Here is an 18960-nt window from a genome sequence, read left to right as displayed (position 1 = left end):
CAGAAGTGGGCTGAGAAGTGGCAGATGGAGTTCAACCTGGAGAAGTGTGAGGTGGTACACTTTGGAAGGACAAACTCCAAGGCAGAGTACAAAGTAAATGGCAGGATACTTGGTAGTGTGGAAGAGCAGAGGGATCTGGGGGTACATGTCCACAGATCCCTCAAAGTTGCCTCACAGGTAGATAGCGTAGTTAAGAAAGCTTATGGGGTGTTAGCTTTCATAAGCCGAAGGACAGAGTTTAAGAGTCGCGATGTAATGATGCAGCTCTATAAAACTCTAGTTAGGCCACACCTGGAGTTCTGTGTCCAGTTCTGGTCGCCTCACTAAAGGAGGGATGTGGAAGCATTGGAAAGGGTACAGAGGAGATTTACCAGGACGCTGCCTGGTTTAGAGAGTATGCATTATAATCAGAGATTAAGGGAGCTAGGGCTTTACTCTTTGGAGAGGAGGAGGACGAGAGGAGACATGATAGAGGTGTACAAGATAATAAGAGGAATGGACAGAGTGGATAGCCAGTGCCTCTGCCCCAGGGCACCACTGCTCAATACAAGAGGACATGGCTTTAAGGTAAGGGGTGGGCAGTTCAAGGGGGATATTAGAGGAAGGTTTTTTACTCAGAGGGTGGTTGGTGCGTGGAATGCACTGCCTGAGTCAGTGGTGGAGGCAGATACACTAGTGAAGTTTAAGAGACTACTAGACAGTTATATGGAGGAATTTAAGGTGAGGGTTTATATGGGAGGCAGGGTTTGAGGGTCCGCACAACAATGTGGGCCGAAGGGCCTGTAATGTGCTGTACTATTCTATGTTCTATGTTCATTTCTTCTACTAAAGTGCACGACCATATAATTCCCGACAGTGTATGCCATTTGCTATTCCTTTCCCCATTCTTCTAATCTGTCTAAGCCCTTCTGCAGCCTCTCTAATTCCTCAAAGCTCACTGCCCCAACACCTCTTTTCATATCATCCCAAATCATTGATATATAACGTAAAAAGAGTCAGTCTCAAGACATACCCCTGTGCAGCACCACTAGTCACCAGCAGCCTACAAGAAAAGGCCCCCCTTATTCCCACTTTTTGCCACATGCCAGAATATTTCCTGTAATACCATGGGCTCGTAGCTTGCCAAGTAGACTCACATATGGCACCCTTGTCAAAAGCCTTCTGAAAATCCAAGTGCACATCACCAACCATTGTCTGTCCTGCCTGTTATTTCTTTGAAGAATTCCAACGAATTTGTCAGGCAAGATTTTCCCTCAAAGAAACCATACTGACTATGGCCTATTTTATCCTGTACCTCCAAGTACCCTGAGACCTCATCCTGAATAATTCACTCCTACATCTACCCAACCAATGAGGCCAGACTAACTGGCTTATATTTTCCTTTCTACTGCATCTCTCCACTTCTTGAAGAGTGGAGTGACATTCACAATTTTCCTGTCTACCAGAACCATTCCAAGATCTCATGATTCTTGAAAGCTCATTACTAATGTCTCCACAATCTCTTCAGCTACCTATTTTAGAAATCTGGTTCATCATTTAGAAACCTATTTTAGAAACCTGGTTCATCATTTAGAAACCTATTTTAGAAACCTAGTAAGTCATCTGGTTCAGGTGACTTTTCTACCTTCAGAAAAGTCCCAAGAACCTGCTCTCATTATAGTAACTTCACACACTACATGACTCCTGACATCTGCAAATTCCACCATACTGCTAGTGTCCTCCACAGTGAATACTAATGCAAAATACTTATTCAGTTCATCCACCATTTTCTTGTCTCTCATCACTGCCTCTCCAGCGTTGTTTTCCAGTGGTCCGATACTCATTCTTGCCTCTCTTTTACACCTTATGTATCCAAAAAAACTTTTGGTATCCTCTTAAATATTATTGGCTAGCTTACTTTTGAATTTCATCTTTTTTAGTTACCTTGTTTTTTTTTTAAAATATCCCCAACCCTCTAAACTTTCTACTCATTTTTGATCTATTATATGCCCTCTCTTTGGCTTTTATATTGGCTTTGATTTCTCTTGTTAGCCACAGTTGTGTCATCTTTCCTTTAGAATAATTGTTCTTCTTTGAGATGTATATATCTGTGACTTCCAGATTGCTTCTAGAAATTCCAGCCATTGCTGATCGACTATCATCCTGGCCAGTGGTCTTTTCCAATCAATTCTGGCCAACTCCTCTCTAACACCTCTGTAATTCCCTTTCCTCCACAGTAATACTGATACTTCTGACTTTAGCTTCTCCTCAAAATTCAGGGTGAATTCGATCATATTATGATTACTTTCCCCGTAAGGGTTATTTTTACCTTAAGCTCCCTAACCAATTGTGGTTCATTGCACAACACCCAATCCAGAAAAGCTGAGCCCCTAGTGGCCATCTTGTATGCACCCTAGAAATTCCCCCTCCTGGAACCCCAGCACTAACCTGAATTTACCAATCAACTTGCACATTGAAGTCACCCATGACCATTGTAACATTGTCCTTTTAGCATGCATTTTCTATCTCCTATTGTAATTTGTAGGCCACATACTTACTACTGTTTGTGGATCAGTATACAACTCCCACATTAGGGTCTTTCTATCCTTGTTTCCTTTGCTCTATCCACAACAATTCCACACCTTCCAAACTCATGTCACCTCTTTCTAATAATTTGATTTTATTTTTCACTATCAGAGCAATGCCTTCCTGCCCGTCCTTTTGATACAAGGTGTATCCTTGGACATTAAGCTCTCAGCCACAATCTTCTTTCAGCTACGATTCAGTGATGCCTTCAACATCATACCTGCCAATCTGCAACTATGCTGTAAGTTCATCTACCTTATTCTGTATACTGTCCACACATTCAAATATAACACCTTCAGTCCTGTATTCACCCTTTTCAATTTTGTCTGCCATTTACACTGCAAGTCATTCTGTTGACTGCAATTTTGCTCTATTAACATTGCATTGCCTGTGTTTGCAAACCAGCGACCGACCTCAACTTGAGCACAATCATCCGCCTTTTCTATAATAATTCTTGCATTGAGATATATGCAGCTCAAGACACTAATTGTACCATGCTCAACCTTTTGACTCCTAACTTTCTCTCAGGAAAAGGTTGAGTGAACTTGGCCTTTTCTCCTTGGAGCGACAGAGGATGAGAGGTGACCTGATAGAGGTGTATAAGATGATGAGAGACATTGATTGTGTGGCTAGTCAGAGGTTTTTTCCCAGGGCTGAAATGGCTAGCACAAGGGGGCACAGTTTTAAGCTGCTTGGAAATAGGTACTGAGGCAATGTCAGGGGTAAGTTTTTCCACAGACAGTGGTGGGTACGTGGAATGCACTGCCAGTGGCAGAAGCAGATACAATAGGGTCTTTTAAGAGCCTCTTTTTCTCTCTCCCCTTTTTCTCCCTCTGTCCCTCTCACTATACTCCTTGCCCATCCTCTGGGCTTCACCCCTCCCCCTTTCTTTCTCCCTCGGCCTCCCATCCCATGATCCTCTCATATCTCCTTTGCCAATCAACTGTCCAGCTCTTGGCTCCATCCCTCCCCCTCCTGTCTTCTCCTATCATTTTGGATCTCCCCCTCCCCCTCTCAAATCTCTTACTCGCTCCTTTTTCAGTTAGTCCTGACAAAGGATCTCAGCCTGAAACGTTGACTGTACCTCTTCCTATAGATGCTGCCTGGTCTGCTGCATTCACCAGCAACTTTTATGTGTGTTGCTTGAAATTCCAGCATCTGCAGATTTCCTCGTGTCAATGTGAATAGTAAGAGCTTTTTCAAATATGTAAAAATAAGAGAGATGAGAGTGGATTAAGATCACTAGAAAATGAGGCCAGAGAAACGATAACAGGGGACAAGGAGATGGCAGATGAACTAGATGAGTATTTTGCATCAGACTTCACTCACTGTGGAAGACACTAGCAGTGAGCCAGGTGTTGATGGGTGTGAGGGAAGAGAAGTGGGTGCAGTTATGATTAAAAGGGAGAAAGTGCTCAAAAAACTGAAAGACCTAAAGGTGCACAAGTCACTCGGACCAGATGAACTGCACCTTAAGGTTCTGAAAGAGGTAGCGGTAGAGATTGATGAGACATCAGTAACGATCATTCAAAAATCACTGGACTCCGGCACAGTGTTGGAGGACTGGAATATAGGACCATAAGACAGAGGAGCAGAATTAGGCCTTTTGGCCCATTGAGTCTGGTCCACCATTCCATACAGCTGTTCCCCTATCCCATTCAACCCTATACACGTGCCTTCTCACCATATCCTTCAATGCCCTGACCAATGAGGAAATGATCAACTTCTGCATTGAATACACGCACAGACTTGGCCTACACCACAATCTGTGGCAGAGCATTCCACAGATTTACTACTCTCTGGCTAAAAAAAGTAACCCCTTGCCTCTGTTCTAAAGGGTCACCACTCAATTTTGAGGCTGTGCCCTAACCATAAGAAACACCCAATCTACATCTACCCTATCTGGTCCTTTCAATAGGTTTCAATGAGATCTCCCCACGTTCTTCTAAATTCCAGTGAGTACAGGCCTAAAGCTGCCAGACACTCCTCGTATGCTAACCTCTTCATTCCTGGAATCATCCTTGTGAACCTCCTCCGGACTCTCTCCATTGACAACACATCCTTTCTGAGATACAAGACACAAAACTGTTGACAATACTCCAAGTGTGGCCTGACTAGATTCAGGGAATCTTGCAGGAGAGCTGCTAAGTCCCTCTGCACCTGTGATGTTTGAACCTTCACCCCATTTAGATAATAGTCTGCACTATCGTTTCTTTTACCAAAATGCATTATCATACATTCCCCAACATTCTATTCCATCTATTTTTTTTGCCCATTCTTTCAATTTGTTCAAGTCCTACTGCAATCGCATTGCTTCCTCAGCACTACCAATCCCTCCATCTATCATCGTATCATCTGCAAACTTTGCCACAAAGCCATCAATTCCATTATCTAAATCATTGACAAACAATGTGAAAAGTAGCTGTCCCTGAGGAACACTAGTCACCAGTAGCCAACCAAGAAAGGTCCCTTTTATTCCTACTCATTGTCTCCTGCCTGTCAGCATATTCCTCTATACACACCAGCATCTTCCCTGTAATGCCATAGGATTTTATCTTGTTAAGCAGCCTCTGGTGTGGCACATTATCAAATACCTCCTGAAAATCCAAGTAAATGATATCCACTGCCTCTCCTTTATCCACCCTGCTTGTTACTTCCTCGAAGAACTCTGTCAGATTTGTCAGGTAAGATTTCCCTTTACAGAAACCACGCTGACTTTGACTTACCGTATCATTAGTCTCCAAGTACCCTGAAACTTCATCCTTAATAATTAGACTCCAACTTTTTCCAACCACTGAGGTTAGGCTAACTGGCCTATAATTTCCTTTTTTTTAATCTTCCTCCCGTTTTAAAGCCTAAACTGACTTTTGGAATTTTCCAGCTCTCCAGGACAATGCTAGAATCAAGTGATTCGAGAAGGGTCACCACCAATGCATCCATTATCTCGTCAGCAACCTCTTTCAGGACTCTGGGATATAATCATAGAAACATAGAAAACCTACAGCACAATACAGGCCCTTCGGCCCACAAAGTTGTGCTGAACATGTCCCTACCTTAGAAATTACCAGGCTTACCCATAGCCCTGTATTTTTCTAAGCTCCATGTACCTATCCAAAAGTCTCTTAAAAGACTATTGTATCCGCTTCCACCACTGTCGCCGGCAACCCATTCCACACACTCATCACTCTCTGCGTAAAAAACGTACCCCTGACATCGCCCCTGTACCTAGTCCCCAGCACCTTAAACCTGTGCCCTCTTGTGGCAACTATTTCAGCCCTGGGAAAAAGCCTCTGACTATCCACATGATCAATGCCTCTCATCATCTTATACACCTCTATCAGGTCACCTCTCATCCTCCATCACTCCAAGGAAAAAAGGCCTAGTTCACTCAACCTGTTTTCATGCATGCTCCCCAATCCAGGCAATATCCTTGTAAGTCTCCTCTGCATACTTCCTATGATTTCCACATCCTTCCTGTACTGAGGCGACCAGAACTGAGCACAGTACTCCAAGTGGGGTCTGACCAGGGTCCTCTATAGTTGCAACATTACCTCTCGGCTTCTAAATTCAATTCCACGATTGATGAAGGCCAATACATCATATGCCTTCTTAACCAGAGTCAACCTGCACAGCTGCTTTGAGCGTCCTATGGACTCGGACCCCAAGATCCCTCTGATCCTCCAAACTGCCAAGAGTCTTACCATTAATACTACATTCTGCCATATTTGACCTACCAAAATGAACCACTTCACACTTATCTGGGTTGAACTCCATCTGCCACTTCTCAGCCCAGTTTTGCATCCTATCAATGTCCTGCTGTAACCTCTGACAGCCCTCCACACTATCCACAACACCTCCAACCTTTGTGTCATCAGCAAACTTACTAACCCATCCTCCACTTCCTCATCCAGGTCATTTAAAAATCACAAAGAGCAAGGGTCCCAGAACAGATCCCTGAGGCACTCCACTGGTCACCGACCTCCATGCAGAATATGACCCGTCTACAACCACTCTTTGCTTTCTGTGGGCAAGCCAGTTCTGGATCATAGCACATAAGAAATCAGTAAAATACAGTCACACTAAAAACTATAGTCCAAGTTCGTGAGTCCATGAATGTGGCAGCAGTCTGTAGTCAAACACAATATGGCTTGTCTTCTGCCAAGCAAACAATCAAGGGCAACACCAACTCCAGTATCTGCACCATGCCATGCAACCTCCTGCATTTTGGTGGAGTGTACCGACTACAATGCCTCTGTCTTGAGCAGCTGTCAGCAGGCAACACCACAGCTAGAGGCTTAGTCCTCCCTCGCTGTTTGCCAATGAACCAGTGAATTAGACTGCAAACAACAGGAATTCTGCAGATGCTGGAAATCCAAGCAACGCACATCAAAGTTGCTGGTGAACGCAGCAGGCAAGGCAGCATCTCTAGGAAGAGGTACAGTCGACGTTTCAGGTGTGTTGCAGTGAATTATACTTGCAGCATTCCACATTAACAATGTCCAACGGGGTCTTGCGGCCACAAGAAAAGCAACTACGACAGTCACTCGCTATTAGACTGCGGATCATCTTCGCCCACCCACTCTGACACAGGCAGCAGCATGATCTGCACCAAGTCCAGCTCCTCTGTCAACAAGCAATTCACTGATCAGACAGACAGGCAGTACCTTAAGTTCTTAAACGTTCAGCAGGATCTTGCAATCATAAAAATCCCATTAGTTCATCCCATAGAAGGCTCTGAATCCCAGCACACCACCATCCTACTGGAAGTATAACTACACAGCATAGTCTGTTCAAACAGAACTTGGCCAACTTTCCTGTTTTGGGAAGTTTTCTTTGTGCTCTCAAGCTTCTATGGTAGGAAAATCACTTAACCTCACTCTGGAAGCATTCTAAATGAAAAACATCAGTCCTAGTCTGGGACATCACTCAAAACACTTAATAACAACTGAGCTCATGATAATTACAGTATATAGGAAAGACCAATGCACATGACAAATATTTTGCATGGAACACCTTCTTTAGTTTTTCCTGTACTTTAATAAATAATTTTAGAAAAGACTTTCATGCTCCTAAATTTAAGTAATTTCCCAGAAAAATAATGGCAGCAAATTCAGATTTTTTGAGGCATCAAAGCCCTTTTCATTGACATGCAAGTTATGGATGCAAGTCCTACACGTACTTCAATACAAGACTTTGCTGATTCCTCACCAGAGACAACTGCATAAAACACACATAGCCTCAGCTTTGTATTAAACTGTAATCGTCTACCCATAACAAAGAGCATCAAGAATGTGCCTACCATCTGACGAGACAATGGGCTCTGGGTGGAAAATCATTGTTCATGGATAGCAAATCCTGCATTGCTTCAGGAAGAACATCTATTGAAATAAAATTGCAATTTACAAAATGGAATTTTTCTCCAGAATACATAAAACAGCATGTATCTGTGGAAGAAACTAATTTTTCCAAATGAAATGAACAAAACAGAGATGGAAACCAACTTACAAAATCCACCCCCTAACAAAGTTTTTAGGACAGTATTGGAACATAGACGCTCTACTTCTACAAATTTATTCAAAGGTGGATACATTTATCCTAATTAATTAAAGGGTTGAAATGGGTCAGATTTCCAGTCAGTGGGTGTATAAATGCAGTCAGCTCAGGTGACTAGCCATACCTTCTTTTGACACTTCTTTTATATCCTTATCTACTGATGATTCTTGTTTGAGGTAATGATGTGTTATAGTGAATTTATAATCTGCGAAAGAAATCTCATCAGACTTCTCCTCCCACACTCCAGAGGTTAATTCACCCTGTAAATTCACAAGGTACAATAACTAGCAGTGCATAGCAATAATATACAAAAGCACAACAATTGATTTAAAAGTTTACAATATATTCCTGCCAAAAATTGTAAACCCCAGAGGTTGAAATAGCACTAGAAAATACCAGTGGAGATGTGACAATTATTCCAATGGTGGGATATTCTCTCCCTCTTCATTACTCATGGTGAGATATTTCACATATTTATAGCCAGACATAAATACACTCAAGATATCTGTAGAGCAAACACACTTAACAAGAACCCACAATGGCATTAATCAAATTAATTTTCAATTATCACTGATATAATTTCTTGACAAATTTTGAATACCAGTTAACTATGACAATACAACAAAAACGGACCTTTTCCAAAGATTTGCTTGCAGTTCTTCCAATCAGTTTCCAATCATTCAGCACTTCCTCAATTTTTGACATGAATCTAGAAGTAAGAAAATGAGAAATAATAGACAAACTTAAAAACTCCAATGTAACACTTTTTATAGGCAGACATGATGGGTTGAGTAGTTTCTTTCTGTACTGTAAAATTATATGATTCTTTGAACTGCTACCTGATCCTTAAATAAATCAATTATATAATAAGCATACAACAAAATGTTATTATAACACAAATCACTATGTCACCTCGCATTATACACATTTTACAGATAGCACGCTAGAAATGATGCTTCAAAGACAGCAGCATTTACTGAAGGTTGAGTACACCTTACCCTAAAAATCCAAATCCAAAAATCTCTGAAATCCCAATTTTTTTTTTGAGTGCTGACATGACATCACAAATGGAAAATTTTACAAGGCGCTGAAAGGTTCCCAGGTGATGCGCAGATCTCTGCGCATCACAGGCAGCTCTGAGAAGTGGCCTCACATATGTAATGAACAAAGTACTTGTATTATCGAAAAAATGTATAAATTACACAACCTTGAGATTTGTCTGCTTGCAGGCAGCCAGCCACAAAGCAAGAAACCCAGAAAAACCCAATTAAATAAAGACAAACACCCAATGCACAGAGAAAGAGAAAAGAAAGACAAATCATGCAAACAATAAAAGTGTGCAACAGCACTCTGAATGAAAAATAGAAAAACACTATAAAACAAAAAATGAAGATCTTGATCGTATTTTGAAAGAGTGCATTCATCAGCAGAATGAACATATGTTTCTCAATGATATGCTGAACATGAAAGAAGCAAAGATCTAGCATGACAAACTGAAAATTGAAGGTAATTGTGAATATTCATCCGGCTGGTTGCAGAAATTTAAGAAAAGGCATGGCAGTCAATTTTAAGATTTGCGGTGATAAAGCATCTGCTGATCATGCATAAGCAAAGAAATACATTCAAGAGTTTGCAAAGATAGTCGCTGATGAAAGTCTAACACCAGAGCAAGTCTACAATGCTGATTGTTTTTACATTACATAAAATCTAAAAAAATCAAATATAAATACAGTGTATTTATCAACCTGGTGAACCTCCTTTGCACCACCTACAAAGCCAGTATATCCTTCCTCAAGTAAGGAGACCAGAACTGCACACAGTACTCCAGGTGCAGCCTCACCAGTACCCTGTGCAGTTGCAGCATGACCTCCCTGCTCTTGAATTCAATCCCTCTAGCAATGAGGGCCAACATCCAATTTGCCTTCTTGATAGCCTGCTGTGCCTGCAAGCCAACCTTTTGTGATTCATGCACAAGCACTTCCAAGTCCCTCTGCACAGCAGCATGCTGAAGGTTTTTACTATTTAAATAATAATCTGCTCTTCCATTTATTCTTCCAAAGTGGATGACCTCAAATTTACCAACATTGTACTCCATCTGCCGGACCCTTGCCCACTCACTTAACCTTTTTCTATCGGCAGCAAATTAAGATACACTACACTTCTTTCTCTCTCTCTCTCTCCCCTTTTACTCCCTCTGTCCCTCTCACTATACCCCTTGCTCATCCTCTGGGTTTCCCCCCCCCCCTTTTCGTTCTCCCGAGGCCTCCTGTTCCATGATCTCATATCCCTTTTGCCAGTCAACTGTCCAGCTCTTGGCTCCAACCCTCCCCCTCCTGTCTTCTCCTATCATTTTGGATCCCCCCCCCCTTTCAAATCTCTTACTAACTCTTCCTTCAGTTGGTCCTGACGAAGGGTCTCAGCCTGAAACATCGACTGTACCTCTTCCCAGAGATGCTGCCTGACCCACTGCGTTCACCAGTATCTTTTACGCTACACTCGGTCCCCTCTTCCAGATCGTTAATGTATATAATGATCAGTTGTGGGCCCAGCGCAGACCCCTGTGGCACACTGCTCATCACTGATTGCCAGAGAAATACCCATGTATCCCAACTCTATGCTTTCTATTAGTTAACCAATCCTCCATCCATGCTAAATACATCACCCCCAACTCTATGCATCCTTATCTTATGGACAAGTCTTTTATGTGGCACCTTATCAAATGCCTTCTGGAAATCCAAGTAAATAACATCCATCTGTTCCCCTCTATCCACTGCGCTCGTTATATCCTCAAAGAACTCCAGTAAGGTTATCAAATAGGATCCGCCTTTGCCGAATCCTTGCTGCGTCTGCCTGATGGCTCCATTTCTTTCCAGATGCCTCACTATTTCTTCTTTAGTGATAGCTTCAAGCATTCTCCCAACTACAGATGTTTAACTAATGGGCCTATAGTTACCTGCCTTTTGCCTACATCCTTTTTTGAACAGTGGCGTGACATTCGCCGTCTTCCAATCCGCTGGGACCTGCCCAGACACCAAGAGAATTTTGGTAAATTTATCACTAAAGCCTCTACTGTAACTTCTGCCATTTCTTTCAGTACCCTGGGATACATTCCATCAGAACCAGGGGACTTATCCATCTTCATGCCCACAAGTTTGCTCAGCACTACCTCTTTAGTAAAACACATCAAAGTTGCTGGTGAACGCAGCAGGCCAGACAGCATCTCGAGGAAGAGGTACGGTCGACGTTTCGGGCCAAGACCCTTCGTCAGGACTAACTGAAGGAAGAGCTAGTAAGAGATTTGAAAAGGACGGGTTACACTTAAATCCTAGGGGGACCAATATCCTGGCAGGGAGATTAGCGGGGGCTACTGAGGCGACTTTAAACTAGAATGGTTGGGGGGTGGGAATCAAATTAAAGCGGCTAGGTGTGAGGAGGTTAGTTCACAACAGAGGGATGGGAACCAGTGCAGAGAGACAGAGGGGTGTAAAGTGAGCGTAGAAGCAAAAAGTACAAAGGGGAAAAGTAAAAGTGGCAGGCCGACAAATCCAGGGCAAGCATTAAAAAGGGCTAAGAGAGTTGTAAAAGAGCGCCTGAAGGCTTTATGTGTCAATGCAAGGAGCATTCGTAATAAGGTGGATGAATTGAAAGTGCAGATTGTTATTAATGATTATGATATAGTTGGGATCACAGAGACATGGCTCCAGGGTGACCAGGGATGGGAGCTCAACGTTCAGGGATATTCAATATTCAGGAGGGATAGACATGAAGGAAGGGGATGTGGGGTGGCGTTGCTGGTTAAAAAAGAGATTAACGCAATAGAAAGGAAGGACATAAGCCGGGAAGATGTGGAATCGATATGGGTAGAGCTGCGTAACACTAAGGGGCAGAAGACGCTGGTGGGAGTTGTGTACAGGCCACCTAACAGTAGTAGTGAGGTCGGAGATGGTATTAAACAGGAAATTAGAAATGTGTGCAATAAAGGAACAGCAGTTATAATGGGTGACTTCAATCTACATGTAGACTGGGTGAACCAAATTGGTAAAGGTGCTGAGGAAGAGGATTTCTTGGAATGTATGCGGGATGGTTTTTTGAACCAACATGTCGAGGAACCGACGAGAGAGCAGGCTATTCTGGACTGGGTTTTGAGCAATGAGGAAGGGTTAATTAGCGATCTTGTCGTGAGAGGCCCCTTGGGTAAGAGTGACCATAATATGGTGGAATTCTTCATTAACATGGAGAGTGACGTAGTTAATTCAGAAACAAAGGTTCTGAACTTAAAGAGGGGTAACTTTGAAGGTATGAGACGTGAATTAGCTAAGATAGACTGGCAAATGACACTTCAAGGATTGACGGTGGATATGCAATGGCAGGCATTTAAAGGTTGCATGGATGAACTACAACAATTGTTCATCCCAGTTTGGCAAAAGAATAAATCAAGGAAGGTAGTGCACCCGTGGCTGACAAGAGAAATTAGGGATAGTATCAATTCCAAAGAAGTAGCATACAAATTAGCCAGAGAAAGAGTGGCTCACCTGAGGACTGGGAGAAATTCAGAGTTCAGCAGAGGAGGACAAAGGGCTTAATTAGGAAGGGGAAAAAAGATTATGAGAGAAAACTGGCAGAGAACATAACAACGGACTGTAAAAGCTTTTATAGATATGTAAAAAGGAAAAGACTGATAAAGACAAATGTAGGTCCCCTGCAAACAGAAACAGGTGAATTGATTATGGGGAGCAAGGACATGGCAGACCAATTGAATAATTACTTTGGTTCTGTCTTCACTAAGGAGGACATAAATAATCTTCCAGAAATAGTAAGGGACAGAGGGTCCAGTGAGATGGAGGAACTGAGCGAAATACATGTTAGTAGGGAAGTGGTGTTAGGTAAATTGAAGGGATTGAAGGCAGATAAATCCCCAGGGCCAGATGGTCTGCATCCCAGAGTGCTTAAGGAAGTGGCCCAAGAAATAGTGGATGCATTAGTGATAATTTTTCAAAACTCGTTAGATTCTGGACTAGTTCCTGAGGATTGGAGGGTGGCTAATGTAACCCCACTTTTTAAAAAAGGAGGGAGAGAGAAACCGGGGAATTATAGGCCGGTTAGCCTAACGTCGGTGGTGGGGAAACTGCTGGAGTCAGTTATCAAGGATGTGATAACAGCACATTTGGAAAGCGGTGAAATGATCGGACAAAGTCAGCATGGATTTGTGAAAGGAAAATCATGTCTGACGAATCTCATAGAATTTTTTGAGGATGTAACTAGTAGAGTGGATAGGGGAGAACCAGTGGATGTGGTATATTTGGATTTTCAAAAGGCTTTTGACAAGGTCCCACACAGGAGATTAGTGTGCAAACTTAAAGCACACGGTATTGGGGGTAAGGTATTGGTGTGGGTGGAGAATTGGTTAGCAGACAGGAAGCAAAGAGTGGGAATAAACGGGACCTTTTCAGAATGGCAGGCGGTGACTAGTGGGGTACCGCAAGGCTCAGTGCTGGGACCCCAGTTGTTTACAATATATATTAATGACTTGGATGAGGGAATTAAATGCAGCATCTCCAAGTTTGCGGATGACACAAAGCTGGGTGGCAGTGTTAGCAGTGAGGAGGATGCTAAGAGGATGCAGGGTGACTTGGATAGGTTGGGTGAGTGGGCAAACTCATGGCAGATGCAATTTAATGTGGATAAATGTGAAGTTATCCACTTTGGTGGCAAAAATAGGAAAACAGATTATTATCTGAATGGTGGCCGATTAGGAAAAGGGGAGGTGCAACGAGACCTGGGTGTCATTATACACCAGTCATTGAAAGTGGGCATGCAGGTACAGCAGGCGGTGAAAAAGGCGAACGGTATGCTGGCATTTATAGCGAGAGGATTCGAGTACAGGAGCAGGGAGGTACTACTGCAGTTGTACAAGGCCTTGGTGAGACCACACCTGGAGTATTGTGTGCAGTTTTGGTCCCCTAATCTGAGGAAAGACATCTTTGCCATAGAGGGAGTACAAAGAAGGTTCACCAGATTGATTCCTGGGATGGCAGGTCTTTCATATGAAGAAAGACTGGATGAACTGGGCTTGTACTCGTTGGAATTTAGAAGATTGAGGGGGGATCTGATTGAAACGTATAAGATCCTAAAGGGATTGGACAGGCTAGATGCGGGAAGATTGTTCCCGATGTTGGGGAGGTCTAGAACGAGGGGTCACAGTTTGAGGATAGAGGGGAAGCCTTTTAGGACCGAGGTTAGGAAAAACTTCTTCACACAGAGAGTGGTGAATCTGTGGAATTCTCTGCCACAGCAAACTGTTGAGGCCAGTTCATTAGCTATGTTTAAAAGGAAGTTAGATATGGCCCTTGTGGCTACAGGGGTCAGGGGGTATGGAGGGAAGGCTGGGTTCTGAGTTGGATGATCAGCCATGATCATAATAAATGGCGGTGCAGGCTCGAAGGGCCGAATGGCCTACTCCTGCACCTATTTTCTATGTTTCTATGAAAGTGGGAGGGGGAGGGGGAGATCCGACATGATAGGAGAAGACAGGAGGGGAAGGGATGGAGCCAAGAGCTGGGCAGTTGATTGGCAAAAGGGATAATGAGAGCATCATGGGACAGGAGGCCTAGGGAGAAAGAAAAGGTGGGGGGGGAGAAACCCAGAGGATGGGCAAGGGGTATAGTTAGAGGGACAGAGGGAGAAAAAGGAGAGAGAGAAAAAGAAAAAGAATGTGTGTATATAAATAAATAACGGATGGGGTACGAGGGGGAGATGGGGCATTAGTGGAAGCTTGAGAAGTCAATGTTCATGCTATTAGGTTAGAGGCGGCCATGGATAGACATATCAGAATGGGAATGGGACGTGGAATTAAAATGTGTGGCCACTGGACGATCCTGCTTTCTCTGGCGGATAGAGCGTAGGTGTTCAGCGAAACGATCTCAGTCTGTGGCGGGTCTCGCCAATATATAGATGAAGCCACACTCAGGTTGGAGGAACAACATCTTATATTCCGTCTAGGTAGCCTCCAACCTGATAGCATGAACATTGACTTCTCAAACTTCCGCTAATGCCCCACCTCCCCCTCATACCCCATCTGTGATTTATTTACATACACACATTCTTTCTCGCTCTCTCCTTTTTCTCCCTCTGTCCCCCTCACTATACCCCCTGCCCATCCTCTGGTTTTTCCCCCCACTCCTCCTTTTCTTTCTCCCTGGGCCTCCTGTCCCATGATCCTCTCATATCCCTTTTGCCAATCACCTGTCCAGCTCTTGGCTCCATCCCTCCCCCTCCTGTCTTCTCCTATCATGTCGGATCTCCCCCTCCCACTTTCAAATCTCTTACTAGCTCTTCTTTCAGTTAGTCCTGACGAAGGGTCTCAGCCCGAAATGTCGACTGTACCTCTTCCTAGAGATGCTGTCTGGCCTGCTGCGTTCACCAGCAACTTTTATGTGTTTTGCTTGAAATTCCAACATCTGCAGATTTCCTCGTGACTACCTCTTTAGTGATAGCTATTGTATCGAGGTCCTCATCTCCCATCACATCCATAACATCTCTCTTGGACATGTTAGGCATATCCTCCACCGTGAAGACCGACACAAAATAGTCATTCAAAGGTTCTGCCATTTCCTCATTACCCATCATCAATTTCCCCCTTCTCGTTCTCCAAGGGACCTACATTCACTTTATATAATTATAAAAACTTTTACTATCCGCTTTTATATTTTGTGCCAGTTTATTTTCATAATCCTTCTTTCCTTTCTTTACTGCTCACCTAGAGGTACTTTGTTGCCTTTTAAAGTCTTCCCAATCTTCCAGATGACATTTCGAGTCGAAAGCCTTCAGCAGACTGGAGGAAAAAAAGCTGAGGAGTAGATTTAAAAGGTGAGGGGAGGGGAGAGAGAACCACCAGGTGATAGGTGAAACCTGGGGGGGGGGCGGGGGACGAAGTAAAGAGCTGGGAAGTTGATTGGTGAAAGAGACAGAAGGCCATGGAAGAAAGAAAAAAGTGGATGGAGCACCAGTGGGAGGTGATGGGTAGGCAAGGAGATGACAGAGAGGGAAAAGGGGATGGGAAGTAAAGAAGGGGGGGTGGGGCATTACCGGAAGTTCGAGAAATCTATGTTCGTGCCATCAGGTTGGAGGCTACCCAAAGGGAATACAAGGTGTTTTCCTCCAACCTAAGTGTGGTCTCATCACAACAGTAGAGGCGGCCATGGATACATATTGGAATGGGAATGGGAAGTGGAATTAAAATGGGTGGTTACTGGGAGATCCTGTCTGTTCTAGAGGACAGAGCGTAGATGCCAGCGTAGATTGGGAGACCGCTTCACCAAGCATACACTCCATCTGCCAGAACAAGCGTATCTACCGGTGGCCACCCATTTTAATTCCACTTCCTATTCTGATATGTTCACCCACAACGTCCTCGACTGGTGTGATGAGGCCACACTTAAGTTGGAGGAACAACACCTGATATTCCATTTGGGCTGTCTCGAACCTGATTGCATGAACATCTCAAACTGCCGGTAATGATTCCCAACCTTCCCCCCACCCCACCTTGTTCATTTCACATCCCTTTTTCCCTCTCTCACCTCATGTCCATCCATCGCCTCCTTCTGGTGCTCCTCCCTTTTTCTTTCATCCATGGCCTTTTCTCTCTTTCACCAATCAACTTCCCAGCTCTTTACATCATCCCTCCAGCTCCAAGTTTCACCTATCACCTGGTGGTTCTCTCTCCCTTCCCCCATCTTTTAAATCTACTCCTCACCTTTTTTCTCCATTTTTTGCTGAAGGGTTTCAGCCTGAAATGTTGACTGTACTCTTTTCCATAGATGCTGCCTGACCTGCTGAGTTCCTCCAGCATTTTGTGTGTGTTGCTCAGATTTCCAGCATCTGCAGATTTTCACTTGTTTGAGATTAAATTTTCTTTCTTCCCTCTTCAATATCAATTACAAAAAAAAAGCCTTGTAGTCTTGAATACTCTGCAGTTTTCAGACATGAAAACAATTTACAAAAATATGAAATCATTGCATTTGCTAATCTTACTTAATATGCAAACATCTTCTAACTGGGCACACGGATTTATTTAAAGATTCAAGCACTCAACAGAAAAGGCACTTTTGGCTTCTAATAATAAGTAGCAGATATGTTGGCTCACTTAATACGGAAATACATCAAAGGTACTCCTTTGAAAACTACAAGGAGAACTTATGCGTCAAAAATACAACAAACAAATTATGAAACATTTTAATAACTTCAAAAGCATGTAAATCTCATGGCTTCAAGATTACAAAAATAAAACAAAATTTGAAATAAAACGTGATTACTAGTCCCTAAAGGTCTAACATTTGCTCGCAGGTCCCACAAAACTGCTATCTGTGCACTCCAGTTAAGCCAAGCTGGTGAGCAAAACAAACAAATTTACAAGCAATACAGGGTTCCAGAGATGAGGTGTGGAAGTGCAAGAGATCTCCAAACATCGACCACATGTCCATAGTACATTTCCCTGCAAAATCATCAACCCAATTCACACCCGCAAGTTACGTTGAAAGATTGGAGCGACTGGGCTTGTATACACTGGCATTTAGAAGGCTGAGAGGGGATCTGATTGAAACATATAAGATTATTAAGGGATTGGACATGCTGGAGGCAAGAAGCATGTTCCCGCTGATGGGTGAGTCCAGAACCAGAGGTCACAGTTTAAGAATAAGGGGTAGGCCATTTAGAACGGAGTTGAGGAAAAACTTTTTCACCCAATGAGTGGTGGATATATGGAATGCTTTGCCCCAGAAGGCCATGGAGGCCAAGTCTCTGGATGCTTTCAAGAAAGAGATGGATAGAGCTCTTAAAGATAGCGGAATCAAAGGTTAAGGGGACAAGGCATGAACCGAATACTGATTGTGGATGATCAGCCATGATCACAGTGAATGGCGGTGCTGGCTCAAAGGGCCGAATGGCCTACTCCTGCACCTATTGTCTATTCTAGCCTTATAGCCTCATAATTTGTCTTTCCCCAATTAAAAATTTTCCTGTCCTCTCTGATCCTATCCTTTTCCATGATAATGCTGAAGGCCAGGGAGCGGCAGTCACTGTCCCCCAGGTGCTCACCCACTGAGAGATCTGTGACCTGATCCAGCTCGTTACCTAATACTAGATCTAGTACGGCACTCCCCCTAGTCAGTCTGTCAACATACTGTGACAGGAATCCATCCTGGACACACTTAACAAACTCCGCCCCGTCCAAACCTTTGGAACTAATCAAGTGCCAATCAATATTAGGGAAGTTAAAGTCACCCATGATAACAACCACGTGGTCGATGTTTAAAGATCTCTTGCAGGATGTTAGGAATAAATTTGTCCCAGTGAGGAAGATAAAGAATGGTAGGGTGAAGGAACCATGGGTGACAAGTGAAGTGAAAAATCTAGTCAGATGGAAGAAGGCAGCATACATGAGGTTTAGGAAGCAAGGATCAGATGGGTCTATTGAGGAATATAGGGTAGCAAGAAAGCTTAAGAAAGGGCTGAGAAGAGCGAGAAGGGGGCATGAGAAGGCCTTGGCGAGTAGGGTAAAGGAAATTCACAAGGCATTCTTCAGTTATGTGAACAACAAAAGGATGACAGGAGTGAAGGTAGGACTGATTAGAGATAAAACTGGGAAGATGAGTCTGGAGGCTGTGAAAGTGAGCAAGGTTCTCAATGAATACTTCTCTTCAGTACAGGTGTCCCCCGCTTTTCCAACGTTCGCTTTACAAAACCTCACTGTTACGAAAGACCTACATTAGTACCCTGTTTTTGCTTTCAGAAGGTGTTTTCACTGTTACGAAGAAAGGCAGCGCGCGAAAAAAGGAGGTGCGCCCC

General features: G+C 43.4%; 1 protein-coding gene across 4 annotated transcripts in view; it reads right to left on the bottom strand.

The window, feature by feature from the left end:
* Positions 1–18960, bottom strand: part of rab3gap1 (RAB3 GTPase activating protein subunit 1) — a 135029-nt gene that overhangs the window by 112698 nt on the left and 3371 nt on the right. For 3 of the 4 annotated variants that reach the window (XM_063052500.1, XM_063052501.1, XM_063052503.1), the window contains 3 exons: positions 8752–8827; positions 8243–8378; positions 7865–7943 (listed from right to left, as the gene is read on the bottom strand). In XM_063052500.1, coding sequence (XP_062908570.1) covers positions 7865–7943; positions 8243–8378; positions 8752–8827 — 291 coding nt within the window. Of the gene's footprint in view, positions 1–7864; positions 7944–8242; positions 8379–8751; positions 8828–18960 lie in introns of those variants that run through there. The other variant, XM_063052504.1, reaches the window with a different exon arrangement.

This window comes from Mobula hypostoma, chromosome 6, assembly GCF_963921235.1.
Source record: "Mobula hypostoma chromosome 6, sMobHyp1.1, whole genome shotgun sequence".
NCBI lineage: Eukaryota > Metazoa > Chordata > Chondrichthyes > Myliobatiformes > Myliobatidae > Mobula > Mobula hypostoma.
This window is presented reverse-complemented; position numbering and strand designations above follow the sequence as displayed.